Raw genomic sequence first — 22,081 nt, 5'->3', positions numbered from 1 at the left:
GTCACTAATGAACAAGTTGGCCTGGTACAATAAATTGCTTTTTGACACCTGAGTCCTGGTCACTGTCATCATGTGGGGTTTTTTTAGGTTTTGCTGATTGTGAAATGAAAGCACTGTGACTCATTTCATACTGCATTTTATTCCATAGTTGGTGTGGATTGCAAGAGCATATGTGGACATACTTAACTGATTAATGGTAACTTGTTAAGCCATGGCAACTTGATTGCTAACAACAATTCATAAACAACTTCTAGTAAGACATTTTAGAACTTAGTCTTAAGATTTTCTCATGTAATATAATGTGATAATGATTTGGCCTTTTGCATTGCCATTTTTCAATATTGTGTATTAATTGTTCCACATTTCATATTACAGACATTAAAAATATTATCATGGAATCATAGAATCAGCTAGGTTGGAAAAGACCTGTAAGATTATCATGTCCAACCTTTACCCAGGACTGCTGAGTCCACCACTAAACCATATCACTAAGGGCATCATCTACATGGGTTTTGAACACTTACAGGGACGGTGCTTCCACCACTTCCCTGGGAAGCCTGTTCCAATAACTGATTAATCTCTGTGAAGAAATTTTTCATAATATCCTGTCTAAACCTCCCCTGGTGCAGCTTGAGTCCTTTACCTCTTGTCCTATCACTTATTACTTGGGAGAAGAGACCAGCCACCTCCTCTCTCCATCCTCCTTTCAAGGAAGTTGTAGAGAGCGATAAGGTACCCCCTGAGCTTCACTTCTCCAGACTAAACAACCCCAGTTCCCTCAGCCATTCCTCATAAGACTTGTGCTCTAGGCCCTTCACCAGCTTTGTTGCCCTTTTCTGGACCCGCTCCAGCAACTCAAATGTCTTTCTTGTAGTGAGGGGCCCAGAAGTGAACACAGGATTCGAGGTGTGGCCTCACCAGTGCTGAGTGCCCTAGTCCTGCTGGCAAAACTATTTCTGATACAGGCCAGGTTGCCATTGGTCTTCTTGGCTACCTGGGCACAAGCTGGATCATATTCAGCCATTCAGCACCCCCAGGTCATTTTCCACTGGGCATCTTTCCAGCAAATTCTCCCCAGTTCTGTAGCGTTGCATGGGGTTTTTGTGGCCCAAGTGCAGGACCCAGCTCTCTTAGCCTTGTTGAACCTCATACCATTGGTCACAGCCCATCGATCCAGCCTGTCCAGATTCTTTTACAGAGCTTTCCTTCTCTCCAGCAAATCAAGATTCTTTCCCAACTTGGTGTTGCCTGCAAATTTACTGAGGGTGCACTTAATCCCCTCATCCAGATCATTAATAAAGATATTAAATAACACTGGCCCTAATAACAAGCCCTGGGGGACACCACTAGTGACGGGTTGCCAACTAGATGTGATACCATTTACCTCCACTCTTTGGGCTTGGCCAGCCAACCAGTTTCAAGCCCAGCGAAGAATCTACCTATCCAGGCCTGAGCAGCCATTTTCTCCAGGGGAATGCTGTGGGAGATAGTGTTAAATGCTTTACTGAAGTCCAGATAGACAATGTCTACAGCCTTTGCCTCATCAACCAGGTTGATCAACTTGTCATAGGAGATTAGTTGGTCAAACAGGAATCAAAACACTTTCCATATCATCGGTAACTAAGATGAAGCATGTCACATATTTTATTTTTTTAAATTGTTAATTACAAAAAAAAAAAGTGCATTCCTGTGTGCTATAGAGGAAAACAATGCATTTACTTCTACAAATCCTATTATTTTTTAATAACAGAGAGAAAAACTCATTAAACAGATGCTCTGGTTATTCCATGCATCTTAATATATATAAAAAGTAATTAATCAACTTTAAGTCTTTTCACAGACATAATGTGAAGATAGGTGTTTAGAATTAGTGGCATTCCTTAAGATGCAAAGATCTGGTGTTCTTGCAAAATCTAATTTTTATGCACTTAATAATTTTGAAAAATTTACTCAACTATTGCAAGGAGGAGCCATAGATATGAGAGTACCATTAAAAAAATAACAATTACTGAAATGTTCCTCATGTAAGTTGGCAATTATGCAGGAAGCTTTCGTGTAAACTGTAAACAAGGAACATTCTTGGTTAATGGTGACTGTCTGTTAAGCAGCTTCTAAGAAACTCTGTACTGTGTTTTCAAATGTAGTTGGGTAATAAGTAACACTAAAAATGTGGGTAGAATGATAATGCATATTTACACCTGCTTGGGAAAGCTGTTGGTGAAGAACTGTAATGGAGACAAAATTCCTCTTCTTATATTTTAAGTAGGTGGCAAAAACTACTTTTCCCCTCTACTCAGAACAGTGAGGGCTGTAGCTTCACATGTCTCTGGCAACAATGATTTAAGTAGCCCCTGACCTGTCTACTTCTTCCCCCCCTCCCCCATACTCCTGTGGGCATGGCCACAAAATGCCACACCAGTATTTCCCTAAGAAATGGAGGGGGAGAAAGGAAAACTGAAACACCATTTGCAAGTGAAGTAAGATACTTCATGTAACTCTGTTTCGGAGAGCTAAATTCCCTGGAAGGTAATGTGGAAGGCCATGAATCAAGTGTGCACTTTAGCTTGTAATGTAGCAGTACAAAATATTTTTAACACTTCCTGACAAATTAGTATAGATATATAAAATGATAAAGATGTTATAATTGCATTTAAAGGTTTAGAAGTTTATATCACACATATTGAATGATTAGTATGGGATCCAATACACGTTTGATTGGTGGTGACAGCTGTGGAAATCATTCAGATAATGGAATCATGGAAACATGGAATCATAAAATGGTTAAGGTTTGAGAGGACCTTAAGGTCATCTAATTCCAACCCCTTGCTATGGGCAGGGATGCCTCACACTAGACCATGTCGTCCAAGTCTCTGTCCAACTTGGCCTTGAACACCGCCAGGGATGGAGCATTTCCCACTTCCTTGGGCAACCTGTTCCAGTGCCTCACCACCCTCACAATAAAGAACTTCTTGCTTATATCCTATCTAAACTTCCCATTTAAATTTGAACTAGTTACCCCTTGTCCTATCACTACAATCAATGGTGAAGAGTCTCTCTCCAGCATCCCTGTAGGCCCCCTTCAGATACTGGAAGGCTGCTATGAGGTCTCCACGCAGCCTTCTCTTCTCCAGGCTGAACAGCCCCAACTTTCTCAGCCTATCTTCATACGGGAGGTGCTCCTGTCCCCTGATCATCCTCGTGGCCCTCCTCTGGACTTGTTCCAACAGTTCCATATCCTTTTTATGTTGAGGACACCAGAACTGCACACAGTACTCCAAGTGGGGTCTCACAAGAGTAGAGTAGATGGGCAGAATCGCCTCCTTTGACCTGATTGTCAAGTTTCTTTTGATGCAGCCCAGGATATGATTGGCTTTCTGGGTTTCAAGCGCACACTGGAGACAGCTCATGTTAAGTTTCTCATCAATCAACACCCCCAGTCCTTCTCCGCATGGCTGCTCTGAATCACTTCTCTGCCCAACCTGTAGTTGTGCCTGGGATTGCCCCAGCCCAGGTGTAGGACCTTGCACTTCGCTATGTTGAACTTCATGAGGTTGGCATTGCCCCAGTAAGGAATTCCTTATGTTAATATAGTTTCCTGAACTCCTAAAACAACAAATCCATAATGCATCAATAAGTGGTTCTGAACTAATGCTGAACCTGTGCATCATCTAAAATGTTTCTGAGGAATAGTCCTCATTAACAAGTCTTTTAATGTTATTAGGTGTATTTTGCCTCAACTATATGTCAGTATACATGCGTATTCAATACAAGCTGTTTCAAGTTTCTTAAATATTCTTAAGGAAATTAGTTGAACTGCAGTGCAATTTTCTTGAAATTACATAATTCATTCAAACCAAAATGCACTTTTGAAGCATGTAGAAACTTTTCTTGTTGGGGTTTTCCCTACATTTTTTTTTGTTTGTTTTTAAGGCCAAACTGTTTTCAGATAGTAGTTCAGCACTTCAGTGAAGAGCATTACATCTTTTACTTTGCAGGAGAAACTCCAGAACAAGCACAGGTGAGACTTTTTGTTGGTAAATATAATTTTGAAAGTATTTTTTTGTTTTGTCATGTTTAATGATATCATCCTTCTCTAATAGAAAGCAAGCATACCACAGATGGTGGCTATGTTTACCCTGCAAATATTACCCTGCAACAGTAACAGATCTGTAAGGGAAATAGTTGGTGCTGAGAAACCAGTATGTACATTACCTGCACTTTAGGGATTTTACCTTGGACAAGCTCTAATCCGGTCCTATGGACTGAACTTCCGTTAGTTTCCATTTCCATTAGATATTTCTGGAGAATATCATTTGGAGTAGTTGTCCTGGGTTCAGCTGTAGTAGTTAAAAAAGAACTGTCATGGTTTAAGCCCAGCTGGTAACTCAGAACCATGCAGCCTCTCGCTCACTCCCCCCCCTTCTTCCCCATCCCTCCAGGAGAATCCCTCCAAGAAGAAGGGGGGGAATGAGAGAGAGGCTGTGTGTCTCTGAGTTACCAGCTGGGCTTAAACCACGACACTCGTTCAGTCCAAAAAAAAATTGTTTTCTCTCCTACACTCTTCCATGTAATGAATGAGAGCATGATAAGTGGGAGTTTTGCTTCAAGAGCACATTCTGAACTAAAATGCTAATGCAGGTATCCCCACCAATCAGAATCTGTTGAGCCTTTAACAGTTATTTGTACTCTCCATAAATTGGTCATTGTTTATAGTCTTAGGCCCTGCTCTTGCATAAAAAATAAGGGTTGGGTTTTGTTTGTTTTACATTGTTATCATTCAGTTATTGGCTCACTAGCAATTCGTGTTTGCTGATTAAAAATTGTAGTAATGGAGTCTAATTCTCTAAAAGTCACTCAACACCAGAAGAGCAAATGGAAGATATGATAATGTTCTTATTCATAAAGTTGTTTTGGTATTCCAGAGCTCCGAGATATACCTGTTGTGTTAGAAGTTAGGCTATGCATTTTATTTAGGAATGTGTAGTAGGCAGAATATCCTGTCCTGTTTTCTGAACATTTGGTATAATCTGCTTTTGGTTTAGATTTGCTTAACACTTGAGATGTTCACTGCATTTATATAGAATAATAGGATTTCTTTTATAAAATGATACTGGTTCAGACAAGTCAGATGTTTTACTGATACTTCTCAGAAGACAGAGCTGTTTATACATTGTAACATTTCACAGAAGGATAGTTTTGTTGATATACTAAGGCAGGAACACCTAGATAAGGTTACACAGGAATGTGTCCAGGCAGGTTTTGAATGTCTCCAGGGAAGGAGACTCCATAACCTCCCTGGGCAGCCTGTTCCAGTGTTCCGTCACCCTCACTGAGAAGAAGTTTCCTCTCAAGTTTAAGTGGAACCTCTTGTGTTCCAGTTTGTACCCATTACCCCTTGTCCTATCATTGTTTGCCACTGAGTAGAGCCTGGCTCCATCCTCGTGACACTCCCCCTTTATATATTTATAGACACTTATAAGGTCACCCCTCAGTCTCCTCTTCTCCAAACTATAGAGACCCAGCTCCCTCAGTCTTTCCTCATAAGGGAGATGCTCCACTCCCTTAATCATCTTTGTTGCCCTGTGCTGGACTCTCTCCAGCAGGTCCCTGTCCTTCTTGAACTGAGGGGCCCAGAACTGGACACAATATTCCAGATGCGGTCTCACCAGGGCAGAGTAGAGGGGAAGGAGAACCTCTCTCGACCTACTAACCACCCCCCTTCTAATACACCCCAGGATGCTATTGGCCTTCTTGGCCACAAGGGCACAGTGTTGGCTCATGGTCATCCTGTCGTCCACTAGGACCCCCAGGTCCCTCTCCCCTACACTGCTCTCTAACAGGTCGTTTCCCAACCTATACTGGAACCTGGGGTTGTTCCTGCCCAGATGCAGGACTCTACACTTTCCCTTGTTATATTTCATCAAGTTATTCCCTGCCCAACTCTCCAGCCTGTCCAGGTCTCTCTGGATGGCAGCACAGCCTTCTGGCGTATCAGCCACTCCTCCCAGCTTAGTGTCATCAGCAAACTTGCTGATAGTACACTCAATTCCCTCATCTAAATCATTGATGAATATATTAAATAATACTGGTCCCAGTACTGACCCTTGAGGCACTCCACTAGTTACAGGCCTCCAACTAGACTCAGCCCCATAGACTACAACTCTCTGGCTTCTCTCCTTCAGCCAGTTCGCAGTCCACCTCACTACCTGATCATCCAGACCACACTTCCTCAATTTAGCTGTGAGGATGCTGTGGGAGACTGTGTCAAATGCTTTGCTGAAGTCAAGGTAGACCACATCCACCACTCTGCCATCATCCATCCACCGTGTTATTTCCTCATAAAAGGCTAAGAGATTGGTCAAGCATGATTTCCCCTTGGTGAAGCCATGTTGACTGCCCCTCATAACCCTCTTATCCTTGATATGCCTTAAGATGGCACCAAGGATAAGGTGTTCCATCACTTTCCCAGGGATGGAGGTGAGGCTGACCGGTCTATAGTTACCCGGGTCCTCCTTCTTGCCCTTTTTGAAGACTGGAGTGACATTTGCTTTCCTCCAGTCCTCAGGCACCTCTCCCGTTTCCCAAGACTTGGTAAAGATGATGGAGAGTGGTCTAGCAATGACTTCCGCCAGTTCCCTCAGCACCCGCGGGTGCATCCCATCTGGACCCATGGATTTATGGATGTCCAGATTGCTCAACCGGTCTGTAACCCATTCCTCTGCCTGCAGCAGAGTAGACAGAGACAAAGAAGGCATTCAGTAACTCTGCCATCTCTGTATCTTCTGTCACCAGGGCACCCATCCCGTTCATCAGTGGGCCTACATTGCCTCTGGTGTTAGTTTTATCTGCCATGTATTTGAAAAAGCTCTTTTTGCTGTCCTTGACCCATCTCGCCAGGTTTAATTCTAAGGAGGCCTTAGTCATCCTAGCTGCCTTCCTACATCCTCTAGCAGCAGCCTTATATTCCTCCCAAGTGGCCAGCCCCTTCTTCCATGACCTGTAAACTCTCCTCTTCTACTTGATCGTACCCAGCAATTCCCTATTTAGCCACGCAGGTCTCCTGGCCCTCTTCCTTGACTTCCTACGTTGTCCAATGGATTGCATGTTTTTTGAGGTTTGTACAAACCATTAAATGAATGCAATGTAGAATGTTAGCCTCATATGCTAATGTTGTTGTGCATAATATGGTGCATTGTTCATACTTGCTGCTTTAAATATTGTTATTTAATGGGATAGGCTTCTGTCCTGGGTTCAGCAGTAGCAATCATTTTTCTCCTTCTTAGTAGCTGGTGCAGCTCTGTTTTTTGACTTTCAGCCTGGGAACAGCGCTGACAATGCTGCTGTTTTTAGTTACTGCTCAAATGTTTAGACTGACCAAGGACTTTCTGAGTCTCATGCTCTGCCAGGGAGGAGGGGAAGCTGGGAGGGAGAAGGGGAAGCCGGGAGGAAGCAGAGACAGGAAACCTGACACAAACTAGCCAAAGAGGCATTCCATACCACAGTACGTCATGCTGAGGATGTAAATTGAGGGTTACCCAGAAGGGCGAGTTCACTGCTCGGTCAGGCTGGGTATTGGCAGGTGGTGAGCAGTTGTATTCTCTTCCCTTGTTATTTCCCTTATCATTATTATTATTAGTGGTAGCAGTAGTGATTTGTGTTATACCTTAGTTACTGGACTGTTCTTATCTCAACCCGTGTGAGTTACATTCTTTCAGTTCTCCTTCCCATCCCTCCGGGAGCAGAGGGGGGGGAAATAAGCGAGTGGGCTGCGTGTGTCTGAGTTACTGACTGCACTTAAACCATGACAGCTTCCCTGTTAGTAAGGAAATAAAGATGACTTTGTATCTAAGAAACACTTATTTAGTAGATACTATGGTTCTTTATTTATTTTTCCTCATCTGAAAAAGAAAGCAAGCTAATAAAAATGTGATGCGTAGTGGGCAGTTCCTCCTTTTGTGGAAGGTTTTGAAAGCCAAAACTTTACTCCCAAATTAATTTACCTGAGAACAGCTGCAATATATAATGTACCTGTATTTTAAAAATGTGGAAAGTAATATAAAAGGTATATATGTCATGGTTTAAGCCCAGCTGGTAACTCAGAACCATACAGCCATTTGCTCACTCATTCCCCCACTTTTTCCCCCCCACTCCCAGCAGGATGGGTAGGGGAATTGAAAGAATGTAAACCCCAGAGGTTGAGATAAGAACAATCCAATAACTAAAGTATAATACAAAACAACTGCTACTACTACTACTAATAAGGGAAATAACTAGGGGAGGGAATATAAAACTAAAAAGGAAAGGGAAAAAATCAACAATAAACACAAATGATGCACAATACAATTGCTCACCACCTGCCGACCGACACCCAGCCCAACCTGAGCTGTGATCTGGGCCTTCTGGGTGACTCCCCCAAGTTTATATAGTGGGCATGACATGCTCTGGTATGGAATATCTCTTTGACTAGTTTGGGTCAGCTGTCCTGTCTCTGCTTCCTCCTGGCTTCTTGTGCCCCTCCTCCCTGGCAGAGCATGAGACTGAAAAGTCCTTGTTCAGTTTAAGCATAACTTATCAACAACTAAAACCCTAGTGTGTTATCAGCATTGTTCTCAGACTAAAGCCGAAACATAGCACTGCACCAGCTACTAAGAAGGAGAAAAGTAACTGTTACAGCTGAACCCAGGAGAGAATCCACCCCTTATTCCATGCCATTTGCATCATGCTCAGGTCCCACAATTTTTTCAGTATACTGTCGCTTCTTGTCTCTTGATGTATCTATATATTTACACCCATATATACATACACACAAACAGACAGATATCATTCCTTCGTCCATGGACCATCCCTAAAAATTTTGCTGAGTTCATTAAGTCCATGATGTCGGGCTTCATCTGTCATAGGAGTCTTTCAGGACAGGAGAGACAGTGTGTAGTCTTGGATTGTTGCGGGCTGATGACACCACTGAACTTGTCTGGTCTCACCAAAATTCATTCTTTCTTGAGGTGATGATCAGAGGGAAGACAGGTTCACTCGATGATGACCTGAGGGCAGTACTGGGCGACTCCTACTGCTGCTGCCAGCTTTTCCCATGACTTAATACGCTGCTGACGATCATGACAGCACATATTTTCTTTTCAAAGCCCAGAGTGGGAGAGAAGGGCATTTAGTTGGTGGGCTACAGAAGTGTTATATAGCAGGCAACCTCATATAATTGAGTCCATTGGCTGTTTTCCATCAAAATTAAATCCCTTTGAGGTAAACACTGGACTTCCCCATCTTCCCGCATTACTCACAATGTACATCCAGGTCCCTGAGCGAAGGCACTCCTACGAGTGGGTTTGCCTTTACCCGAATCAGGAATAACCTAGATTGTCTTCCCCAACAAATTCTTTATGTGCACCACAGGAACTTTATCCCGTTCTACAGTATGGAAAAGTTCTGACTGGGCTGGGCAGCCCTGTTGACATATCCTCTGGTGTTGACCAACTGGGTGGCTTTTTGTAAATGTGTATCCCAATGTTTGAAAGTCCCACCACCCATTGCTCTCAGTGTAGTTTTTAATAGCCCATTGTAATATGCGATTTTCCCAGAGGCTGGTGCATGGTAGGGGATGTGATGTACCCACTCAATGCCATGCTCTTTGGCCCAAGTGTCTCTAAGGTTGTTCCGGAAATGAGTCCCATTGTCTGACTCAATTCTCTCTGAGGTGCCATGTCACCACAAGACTTGTTTCTCAAGGCCCAGGGTAGTGTTCCAGGCAGTGGCGTGGGGCACAGCGTGTTTCTAGCCATCTGGTGGTTGCTTCCACCTTGGCACATGGTGCTTGCCTTGGCGGGTCGGTGTGAGTGTGATTGATATAGTAAATCTGCCAGACCTCCCCATATTTGTACTTCTGCCATTGTCGATAATACCAGAGAGGCTTTAATTTCTTGACTTGCTTAATTGCAGTACATGTTTCACATTCATGAATAACGTGGGCAATAGTGACCATGGTCAAGTCCACCCCTCAATCATGAGCCCATCTATACGTTGCATCTCTAGCCTGAGGTATCATGGGCCCACCAGGCTAAAAATAATTCACCCTTATGTTGCCAATCTAAATCCGTCTGAGCCGCTTCAGTCTTAGCAGCTTTATCCACCTATTGGTTCTTCTGGTGTTCCTCAGTGGCCCAACTCTTGGCTACATGAGCATCTACTTGGCATACCTTCACCAGCAGGTTCTGCACCCAGGCAGCTATATCTTGCCACAGTTCAGCTGCCCAGATGGGTTTACCTCTGCGTTGCCAATTGCTCTGCTTCCATTGCTTCAACCACCCCCACAGGGCATTTGCCACCATCCATTAGTCAGTATAGAGATAAAGTAATGGACATTTTATTGTTCAGTAGTGTCCAAGGCCAGCTTGATGGCTTTCACATCTGCAAACTGACTCGATTCACCCTCTCCTTCAGCAGTTTCTGCAGCTTGTCGCAGGGGACTCCATACAGCTGCCTTCCATATCTGATGCTGTTCCATTATACGGCAGGACGCGTCAGTAAACAAGTCATATTGCTTCTCTTTTTCCGACAGTTTATTATATGGTGGGGCTACTTCAGCACGTATCACCTCCTCCTTCTCTGGTGACATTCCAAAATCTTTGCCCTCTGGCCAGTCCGTGATGACTTCTTGGATTCCTGGACAACTGGTATTTCCTATTCGAGCTCATTGTGTGATCAGTGCAACCCATTTATTCCATGTATCATCACTCACATGATGTGTAGAGGTGACCCTGCCTTTGAACATCCAGCCCAGCACGAGCTACCAGTGTTCCAGGAGGAGCTGTGCTTCGGTGTCAGTCATTTCTGAAGCAGCTCAAACCCCTTCATAGGCTGCCAGTATCTCTTTTTCAGTTGGAGTATAGCTGGCCTCAGATATACTGTATCCCTTAGTCCAAAAGCCGAGGGGTTGACCTCGACTCTCCCTTCGTGCATTCTGCCATAGGCTCCAGGTAGGACCATTCTTCCTGGCTGTGTTGCAGAGCACATTTTTCGCATCTTGCCCCTTCTGGACCTGTCCAAGGGCTACTGCATGAACTATCTCTTGTTTAATTTATTCACAGTCTTCTTGTTGCTTAGGGCCCCATTTGAAATCATTCTTCTTCTGTGTCACATGATAGAGAGGGCTTACAATCATACTGCAGTTTGGGATGTACATTCTCCAAAAGCCCAAAACACCTAAGAAAGCTTGTGTTTCTTTCTTATTAGTTGGTGGAGACATTGCTGTGATCTTGCTGTTCACATCTGTGGGGATCTGGCAATATCCATCTTGCCTTTTTATTCCCAAAAACTGAATCTCCTGTTCAGGTCCCTTGACCTTAGTCTGTTTTATGGCAAAACTAGCTTTCAGAAGGGTTTGGATTATTTTCTTCTCTTTCTCAAAAGCTTTTTCTCTTGTATTGCCCCACAATGATATCATTAATGTATTGCTGGTGTTCCATGCATTGGATAACTCTTCAAGTGAAAGCAAACTGTGGCCTGCACTCTGCTGCCAAAGGAATTGAGAAAAATGCATTGGCAATAGCAGTTGTGGCATCCCACTTGGCTGCCTTTGACTCCAGTTCATATTGAAGCTTGAGCATGTCTGGCAGGGCAGCACTCAATGGCGGTGTGATCTCTTTCAGGCCATGATAATCTACTGTTAGTCTCCCCTCTCCATTAGACTTTCACAATGGCCATATGGGGCTATTAAAGGGTGAATGGGTCCTGCTGATCACTCCTTGGCTCTCTAATTGACAGATCAGCTTATGGATGGCAATCAGGGCACCTTGGTTGGTGTGATATTTCCCCTGGTGCACTGTTGTGGTCACGGGTGGTACATGTTGTTCTTTGACCTTCAGCAGCCCCACAACAGAAGGATCCTCTGAGAGACTAGGCAAGGTAGACAGTTGCTTATTTCCTCCATCTCCAAGATAGCTGTACCAAAAGTCCGTTGGTACCCTTTTGGGTCTTTGAAGTAACTTTTTCTGAGATTCATGGAGCCTCTGGAGCACTCACAATGGGGTGCTTTTGCCACTCCTTCCCAGTTAGGCTGATTTCAGCCTCCAGTACAGTCAGCTGTTGGGATCCCCCTGTCGCTCCAGAAATACAAATGTGTTCTACTCTTTTATAGCTTGATGGCATCAGGGTACACTATACACCATAGACCAGTATCTACTAGAGCCTTATACTCCTGTGGGACCGGCGTGCCCTGCCATCTGATCCACAGAGTCCAGCAAACCTGTTTTTCCCTCTCTTCCACCTGGCTGGATGCAGGGCCTCTCTGATAGCAATCATAAGATTCTTTACTTACTTCTACACAGGGATTCAGCTCTTCCAGTCCATCCTGGAAACTGCTTACCAGAGACTGGGGCAGTGACTTTCTTTGGAGGATCATCATTGACCATTGTTTTCCTTTTCAATTCACACACTCATTTCTCCACAAGTGAGGTGGGTTTTCCATCCCACTTCCTCATGTCTTCTCCATGATTCAGCAGGTAAAACCATAGGGTGGCCTGTGGCATGTACCTCCTATATCTTCCCTCTCGAGCAATAGGGTGCCTTCTGTAAATAGCTGAGATGCAGGTCTGTACATATGGGGAGATAGATAGATCGTCTCTCAATTTCAAGCAATCCTGGGAAATGAGTTTTTCCACAACTGAACTGATGGAAGGGGCAAAATTATCTTCAAACTCCTGGAGCTGATGACTCACTTCATACGCTATTGGTTCTGCTGCATACCACCAGCTCATTAATGCCAATGAGTGGGCATATGATGATGGTGCAGTCCGTGTAAATTTCTGCCACATGGGTCTTGTACTTTTGACTTCATCTGGATCTACGGGTTTATTCCCAGCATCCAATTTATGATAAATTATGTCTAGAATTGATAATTCCCTCAGGTACTGGAGGCCTTTCTCCATTGTGGTCCACTTGCCTGTGCGACATATAACCTCGTCCTTGTAGGGATAACTTTCCTTCACAGCTGCCAAGAGCTGCCTCCAGAGGCTGAGGACTCATTTCTCTTTTGCAGTCACTTTGTCAATTTCTCCTTTTCTAGGAAGCGATCCGAGCTGCTTGGCTTTCCTTCCTCATAATTCTTATATGCCCCATTGTCCCAGCATCGGTCACACTAGACCATGTCGCCCAAGACTCTGTCCAAAATGGCCTTGAACACTGAAAAAGATGGAGCATTTACCACTTCCTTGGGCAACCTGTTTCAGTGCCTCACCACTCTCACAGTAAAGAACATCTTCCTTGTATCTAACCTGAACTTCCTGCTTTAGTTTTAACCCGTTAACCCCTTGTCCTATCACTACAACCACTGGTGAAGAGTCTCTCTCCAGCATCCTTGTAGAATCATAGAATAGTCAGAGTTGGAAAAGACCTTAAGATCATCTAGTTCCAACTACCCTGCCATGGGCAGGGACACCTCACACTAAACCATGTCACCTAAGGCTCTGTCCAACCTGTCCTTAAACACTGCCAGGGATGGAGCATTCACAACTTCCTTGGGCAACCTATTCCAGTGCCTCACCACCCTTACAGTAAAGAATTTCTCCCTTATAAATAATCTAAACTTCCCCTGTTTAAGTGTTAACCCATTACACCTTGTCCTATCACTACAGTCCCTAATGAATATTCCATCCCCAGCATCCTTATAGCCCCCCTTCAGATACTGGAAGGCTCCTATGAAGTCTCCACGCAGCCTTCTCTTCTCCAGGCTGAACAGCCCTAACTTTCTCAGCCTATCTTCATACGGGAGGTGCTCCAGTCCCCTTACCATCTTTGTGGCCCTCCTCTGGACTTGTTCCAACAGTTCCATGTCCTTTTTATGTTGAGGACACCAGAACTGCACACAATACTCCAGGTGAGGTCTCTCTAGAGCAGAGTAAAGGGGCAGGATCACCTTCTTCGACCTGCTGGTCACGCTCCTTTTGATGCAGTCCAGGATACGGTTGGCTTTCTGGGCTGCAAGTACGTGCTGCCGGCTCATGTTCATTTTCTCATTGACCAACACCCCCAAGTCCTTCTCCGCAGGGCTGCTCTGAATCTATTCTTTGCCCAGCCTATAGCTGTACATGGGATTGCTCCAACCCTGGTGTAGGATTTTGCGCTTGTCATGGTTGAACTTCATAAGGTTGGCATCAGCCCACCTTACAAGCGTGTCGAGGTCCCTCTGGATGGCATTCCTTCCCTCCAGCGTATCAACCGAACCACACAGCTTGGTGTCAGCAGCAAACTTGTTGAAGGCACACTCAATCCCACTGTCCATGTCATCAAAGATGTTGAACAAGACCGGTCCCAACACCGATCCCTGAGGACACCACTTGTTACTGGACTCCAGCTGGACATTGAGCCATTGATCACAACTCTGTGTGAATCACTTGATCTTGTAGGCCCCCTTCAGATACTGGAAGACTGCTATGAGGTCTCCATGTAGCATTCTCTTCTCCAGGGTGAACAGCCCCAAGTTTTTCAGCCTGTATTCATACAGGAGGTGTTCCAGCCTTCTTATCATCCTTGTGGCCCTCCTCTGGACTTGCAACAACAGCTCCATGCCCTTCTTATGTTGAGAACACCAGAACATTACACAGTACTCCAAGTGAGTTCTCACGAGAGCAGAGTAGAGAGGCAGGATCACCTTCTTTGACTTGCTGGTCACGCTTCTTTTGATGCAGCCCAGGATACGGTTGGTTTTCTGGGCTGCAAGTGCTCCTTGCCAGGCCATGTTAAGTTTCTCATCAACCAACACCCCCAAGTCCTTCTTCGCAGGGCTACTCTGTATCATTTATCTGCCCAACCTGTAGCTGTGGATAGAGACGTTACCTCTTCCTATTCCTCTGATCCTTGTACTAATTTTTCTTATTCCTCTCATTCATATGTCACCCCCTCTGGTTTCTGGTTTGTGCATTGAGTCTTCTTCATCTTCCTTCACTACATGAGTTGCTCTTCATGCTTTTCGTTTTCATCTCCTCTTGCTTATAGGGGCAACTGATAGTGGCATGGATTGGTCCTTTGGTTCAGCTGCAGTGCCTGCTACTGGGGTTGGAGCGGCTGAAATATCTTTCGCTGGGGTTGGAGTGGTTGCCATGCTTGTTGCTGGGGATGGAGCATCCGTATTGTCTGTTGATTGACCATTAGGTCCACAGACATCTTTTTCCTACTCCTTACAGAGCAGGGCTTTCTAGGTATAGGCTAAACCCCAGCACATTGCAGTGATTTATTCCTCTGGTATTGCCAGGACAACGGCACACCTTGTCTAAGTGTTCTGCTTTTTTTTCCGGATTTTTCACTTGTTCAGGGGTGAAGATCCAAAGCAATGGAGAGGCCCACTGGCCTAGGTAGTTGCCTATCCAATCCCACACTCCCTGCCACTCATGACTGTCCAGCATCAAGGAAGATTTCTTGGTGGCATTCTTAAATAGGCATTTAACCTTAGACAAGACCCAAGCCTGACCCTGCTTAGCTTCTGAGATCATACAAGATTGGGTATTCTTGAGGTGGTATGGCCCTAGGTAAAACCTATGCAGTATATGCAGCAACAGGCGTATTCCCAGCAAAAGGAGCAGGGTGATTTCAAGGGTATTCAAAGCATATTCAAAATCTATAAAATTTCAAAAATCTACTGTAAATAGCCTGGTGGGGGAGCAGAAGGTGTGAGAGGATGTCTCCTTCATAGGTTGGCCCTCCAAGGGGGGGAAAAAAGGTGCAATTTTTAACAGTTCTCATTACATGCCTCCCAAAGTATAGAGGTGATGGTCATGCTGACAATGCATACCAGATCAGTTTTACAATCAACAATTCTATTGTATTTCAGGCCATTATCATAAAGTACAGCGAAATAAGAACCTTACCATAGGCCCCAGAGTGGATGAACGCTAAATCAGCAAATATTGGCTGCAAGTAAAGTGTGAAATAATAAAACTCTGAGACCAAGCACAACTTTGAGAGCAAATAAATCAACATTGTTATGACTGACTATTAATCCAAAACAGTGAATGCTTATGACAAATACTTTTTAACATGACACACTCTGGTCAGATCTGTCGTTATCTCAACCTTTTGATCCTCATGTTCGGTGTCATAAAGGACTGTCATGGTTTAAGCCCAGATGGTAACTCAGAACCATACAGCCATTTGCTCACTCCCCCCTGCTCCCAGCAAGATGGGGAGGAGAATATAACGAATGTAAACCCCACAGGTTGAGATAAGAACAGTCCAATAACTAAAGTATAATACAAAATTTATAATAATAATAATAATAATAATAAGGGAAATAACAAGGGAAGGGAATATAAAATTAAAAAGGGAAGGGAAAAAAAACAACTGTAAACAGAAGTGATGCACAATACAATTGCTCACAACCCACCGACCGATACTCAGCCTGACCAAGCAGCGATCTGGGCCTTCTGGGTGACTCCCCCAGTTCATATACTGGGCATGACGTGCTGTGGTATGGAATACCCTTTTGGTTAGTTTGGGTCAGGTGTCCTGTCTTTGCTTCCTTCTGGCTTCTTGTGCCCCTCCTCCCTGGCAGAGCATGAGAGACTGAAAAGTCCTTGATCAGGGTAAGCATTACTTGGCAACAACTAAACCATCGGTATGTTAGCACTGTTCTCATACTGAAGTCGAAAACACAGCACTGCACCAGCTACTAAAAAAGAGAAAAGTAACTGTTACAGCTGAACCCAGGACTGACTCAAAATGGGCTTTTTTTTCTTTAATGATTTTAAATTTTATTTTGAGATCAGGTAGCAGATCTTTGAGCACCCTTTATGAATGTTAGTCAGGGCCTGAATTTTGAGCTTCATAAGAGCTTACAAAATTTGAGGGGGGTGGGAAGTGAAAACATGAGAGTGAGGCTATAGTATTTCTTCCACTTTCCAAAGTATCTACTCTGTTTTATATCTTTGGGAGCCAAGAGAATGGGAGTGTAAGTTGTAGTTTTCAGGTTTTTTCTGTTAATGCTGCTTTGGTTTTTGTTTGAACCATATGGAGTAAACAACAACTGCAATATAAAAATAGAGGAGAGAATGATCAGAACAGTTGGACTTGTTGATTGTTATTTTCTCATAATTAACCAAGTCTTGCTTCATTTTATATACCATTTTTTATTTAATTCAATCTGACTAATCTGGAAAATTGATAAAGGTCACACTTTATATCCATTAGTAATGCTTGATATTTCTAAAAGAGAAACTTTCAAATTTGCAAATTTTTATTTAGTTTTTCTGAAAAAGATATGAATTTTGCTTTAGTATTCAAAATTTTCATACTTTGAATTCAATACAAGTTGGTTCTTTTTAAGCTAAAAAAGCAACTTCAGATATTTTAATGCATTATAATTTTATATTTTTTAGGCACATCTACTGCAAGAAGCTGAATCTGACTTTTTGTTACACTATTTTCTGCCTTTCTCTCTTAGGACTGGATGAAGGCTCTGCAGATATTTTGCAATTTAAGAAAAAACAGTCCAGGGATATCAAATAAACGTCTACGTCAGGTGAAGCAGATACTTGTTTCAAAATGATGATGATACATCTCAGAACTTCCCTTTCAACAATAGTAAATCCTTCATGTACTTTTTTTTTCTTGGATTTATGCAGTATCTTTGTAAAACCAAATGGAATGACTTCAACTTTATTATAATATCTATATACATAAGAACAAAATGTTTTTAGACAATTGGCAGATGCTTTGCTAGGTATTAATTTCTGACCACATTTGAGTAGATGTGTCAGGAATTCAGTATTTGTATTGTCTTAACTCTTACAGTTGACAGAATTATGTCACATGTAACCAAAATACTAGCATAACTAATATTATTCATTTTTCAGTGACAAATACATGCTAAACTGTGATTATGCTGTTATTTCTTTTGGTCTCTTGAGAGTGCTGTTGTGGCCAGAATTTCTTTCAGATATAAAGGACAGTTAGTCATAAATAGCTACATCAGCAATGATTGAAGAATAACAGGAGTCAAGAATCCCCTCTTTTGATGCTGTAAATGTTGGAAGTAGCTGTTTTATCAGTGTGTGGAAAAATGAATAAATTAATTTTTTTTTTAGGAAACACAAGATTATTCTGTGGTCAGCATTAAAGATGATTGATTGAATACTTTTGAAGAACCAAACTAAATTAGGTAAATTGATATATGAACTGGCAGAAGAAATTGGGAGACACAAAAGTGAAGCACCTACAGAGTGATCATCTGAACTAATTCTGTACTTTCAAAAGCAAAGAAATTGTTAGGCTGCATGAAGGAATAGAATAGAAAACAGGTTCTATTTAATATTTATGGTATTCTCATTTAATATACAGTTAATTTTGATCATCGTATATCAAAATGCATAAAGGAAATAAGAAAATTATTTTCATTATAGGACGGAATATGTAAAAGAATTTCCAAGTAAATAACTGCAGGAAGTATTGGACTATCTAGAGAGGTGAAAAGTATAAAAAGCATGAATGATCAAGGTAGATAAAGTGTATAAAGATCAAAAATTATACTTTCATGATTGTCTTACAGAAATCTTATCAGTTTCAGGGTGTCTTGAACTGTCCTTTGAAACTTCTGGTACTGAATAATTGTATTTAAATGGAATTTTGACCTGATCAAGTATGATATTTCCTGTATTTGTCTAAACTGACTTCAGTTGATACCAGTAGATATTTGATTAAGCTATGAATTGCATACAATTCAGAAATTTATAAAATAGTAGACTGTTTAAAATTTATTTAATATAAATGATTTCAGAGAATTCTCATTTTCTGGAAATTGATCTTCCAAGTGCTATTATTTTGAGAATCTATAGTACAGACTAATATCTTACTTTTAACAGGGAGAAAACAGTGTAGTGTGTTAAACAAGGGAATTTTATAGAATCATAGAATCATAGAATAGTTAGAGTTGGAAAGGACCTTAAGATCATCCAGTTCCAACCCCCCTGCCATGGGCAGGGACACCTCACACTAAACCATATCACCCAAGGCCACGTACAACCTGGTGTTGAACACTGCCAGGGATGGAGCATTCACAACCGCCCTGGGCAACCTATTCCAGTGTCTCACCACCCTAATAGGAAAGAATTTCTTCCTTATATCCAGTCTAAACTTCCCCTGTTTAAGTTTTAACCCATTACACCTTGTCCTATCACTACAGTCCCTAAAGAAGAGTCCCTCTCCAGCATCCTTGTAGGCCCCCTTCAGATACTGGAAGGCTCCTATGAGGGCTCAATGCAGCCTTCTTCAAGCTGAACAGCCCTAACTTTCTCAGCCTGTCTTCATACTTGAGGTGCTCCAGTTCCCTGATCATCCTCGTGGCCCTTCTCTGGACTTGTTCCAACAGTTCCATGTCCTTTTTATGTTGAGGACACCAGAACTGCACACAATACTCCAGGTGAGGTCTCACTAAAGCAGAGTAAATGGCAGGATCACCTCCCTCGACCTGCTGGTCACGCTCCTTTTGATGAAGCCAAGGATACGGTTGGCTTTCTGGGCTGTAAGCACACACTGCTGGCTCATGTTCATTTTCTCATCAACCAACACCCCCAAGTCCTTCTCCGCAGGGCTGCTCTAAATCTCTTCTTTGCCCAACCTGTAGCTGTGCCTGGGATTGCTCCGACCCAGGTGTAGGACCTTGCACTTCTCATGGTTAAACTTCATGAGGCTGGCATCAACCCACCTCATAAGCGTGTCAAGGTCCCTCTGGATGGCATTCCTTCCCTCTAGGCTATCAACTGAACCACACAGCTTGGTGTCATTGGCAAAATTGCTGAGGATGCACTCAATCCCACTGTCCATGTCACCGACTAAGATGTTAAACAAGACCGGTCACAAAACCAATCCCTGAGGGACACCCCTCATTACTGGTCTCCAGCTGGACATTGAGCCATTAATCACAACTCTTTATGTGCGGCCATCCAGCCAGTTCTTTATCCACCAAGTGGTCCATCCATCAAATTGATGTCGCTCCAATTTAGAGACAAGGATGTCATGTGGGAGAGTGTCAAACGCTTTACAGAATTCCAGGTAGATGACATCAACTGCTCTACCCCTGTCCATCAGTTCTGTAGCCCCATCATAGAAGGCCACCAAATTGGTCAGGCAGGATTTCCCCTTAGTGAAGCTATGCTGACTGTCACCAAGCACCTTGTTTTTTTTCATGTGTCTTAGCATGCCTTCCAGGAGATTCTGCTCCACGATTTTGCCAGGCACAGAGGTGAGACTGACTGGTCTGTAATTCCCCAGGTCATTCATTTTCCCCTTCTTGAAAATGAGGGTTATATTTCCCTTTTTCCAGTCATTGGGAACTTCACGTGACTGCCATGATTTCTCAAATATGATGGCCAGCGGCTTAGCAACTTCATTCGCCAGCTCCTTCAGGACCCGCGGATGGATTTCATCAGGACCCATGGACTTGTGCACGTTCAAATTTTAAGATGGTCTCGACCCAGATCCTCTCCTACTGTGGGCCTAAGGTCTTCATTCTCACAGTCCCTGCATCTGCTTTCCAAGACTTGGGTGGTGTGGTCAGAGCCTTTGCCAGTGAAGACTGAGGCAAAGAAGTAATTCAGAACCTCAGCCTTCTCCAAATCCTGTGTAGCCAGTTCTCCCGAGAGCTTCCTGAGGGGGCCTACGTTCTCCCTAGTCTGTTTTTTATTTGCTATGTACCTGTAGAATCCCTTCCTGTTATCCTTAACATCCCTAGCCAAGTTTAATTCTAACTGGGCCTTAGCTTTCCTAACCTGGTCCCTAGCTTCCCGGACAACATCCCTGAACTCTTCCCAAGCTGCCTGTCCTTGCCTCCACTTTTTATAAGCCTCTTTTTTCATTTTCCTCAGCAGCTCCCTATTCATCCAAGGAGGTCTTCTGGCCCTCCTGCTTCACTTCCTTCTAGTTGGGATGCAACACTCCTGAGTTTGTAGCAGGTCATCCTTGAATATCAACCAAGAATCTTGGGCCCCCCTGCCCTCTAGAGCTATATTCCATGGAACCTTACTAAGCAGGTTCCTGAAGAGGCCAGAGTCTGCTCTTTTGAAGTCCAGGGCAGTGAGCTTGCTGCATGTTCTTCTCACTGTCCTGAGGATCTCAAATTCGACCATCTCGTGGTCGCTGCATCCAAGGCTGCCCTGGAGCGTCACATTTCCAACGAGCCCTTCCCTGTTGGTGAGCACAAGGTCAAGCATGGCACCTCTCCTTGTCAGCTCCTCTATTACTTGCAGAAGGAAGTTTTTGTTATGTAATCTACTGTTCTTTACAATGGAATAGAATATTTCAGTTGGAAAGGGCCTACAGTGATCATCTAGTCCAACTGTCTGACCACTACAAGGCTGACCAAAAGTTAAAGCATAATATTAAGGGCACTGTCCAAATGCCTCTTAAGCACTGACAGGCTTGGGGCATCCACCTCCTCTCTAGGAAGCCTGTTCCAGTGTTTGACAGCCCTGTTGGTAATGATATGCTTCCTAATGTCAAGTCTGAACGTCCCCTGACACAGCTATGAACCATTCCAATGCATCCTGCCACCGGATACCAAGGAGAAGAGATCAGCACCTCCCTCTCCACTTCCCCTCCTCAGGAAGCTGTAGAGTGCAATGATATCACTCTTCAGCCTCCTTTTCTCCAAACTGGACAAACCCAGGGTCCTCAGTCATTCATAGGACATGCTTTGTTGCCCTCCTCTGGACGCATTAATGTAATTTTTAAAACATGGTGTCCACCACTGCACACAGTACTCAAGGGGAGGCCACACCAACACTAAATACAGGAGGATCATCATCTCTTTTGACCAGCTGGTCATACTGTGATGCACCCCAGGATACAGTTTGCCCTCTTGGCTGCCATGGCACACTGCTGACTCATACTGAGCCTAATCTGTTATGAAAGCACCAAATATGGCATTGTGTTTGGAGTTGCCCATGTCTCTTACTCAAAATACGAGTCTTTGACTTCAGTAGAATTTTCTATACATAGAAAAGATTGTACTTGCAAATCTTAATGTCTCGTAGTGATGGTCTTGAAAGTAAAAAATGAATTAAAATTATGGTTCTGGAAGTTTACTTTC

General features: G+C 43.4%; 1 protein-coding gene across 1 annotated transcript in view; it reads left to right on the top strand.

Moving 5' to 3' along the window:
• Positions 1 to 22,081, top strand: part of LOC130592798 (ras GTPase-activating protein 1-like) — a 131,718-nt gene that overhangs the window by 76,175 nt on the left and 33,462 nt on the right. The window contains exons 13-14 of the mRNA XM_057397372.1: positions 3,931 to 4,018; positions 17,441 to 17,518. Of these exons, the coding sequence (XP_057253355.1) occupies positions 3,931 to 4,018; positions 17,441 to 17,518 (166 nt within the window). The remainder of the gene's footprint in view (positions 1 to 3,930; positions 4,019 to 17,440; positions 17,519 to 22,081) is intronic.

This window comes from Pezoporus wallicus, unplaced genomic scaffold (assembly GCF_028554395.1).
Source record: "Pezoporus wallicus isolate ANWC-B61680 ecotype Strahan unplaced genomic scaffold, APGP_CSIRO_Pwel_v1 contig_7669, whole genome shotgun sequence".
Classification (NCBI taxonomy): Eukaryota; Metazoa; Chordata; class Aves; order Psittaciformes; family Psittacidae; genus Pezoporus; species Pezoporus wallicus.
This window is presented reverse-complemented; position numbering and strand designations above follow the sequence as displayed.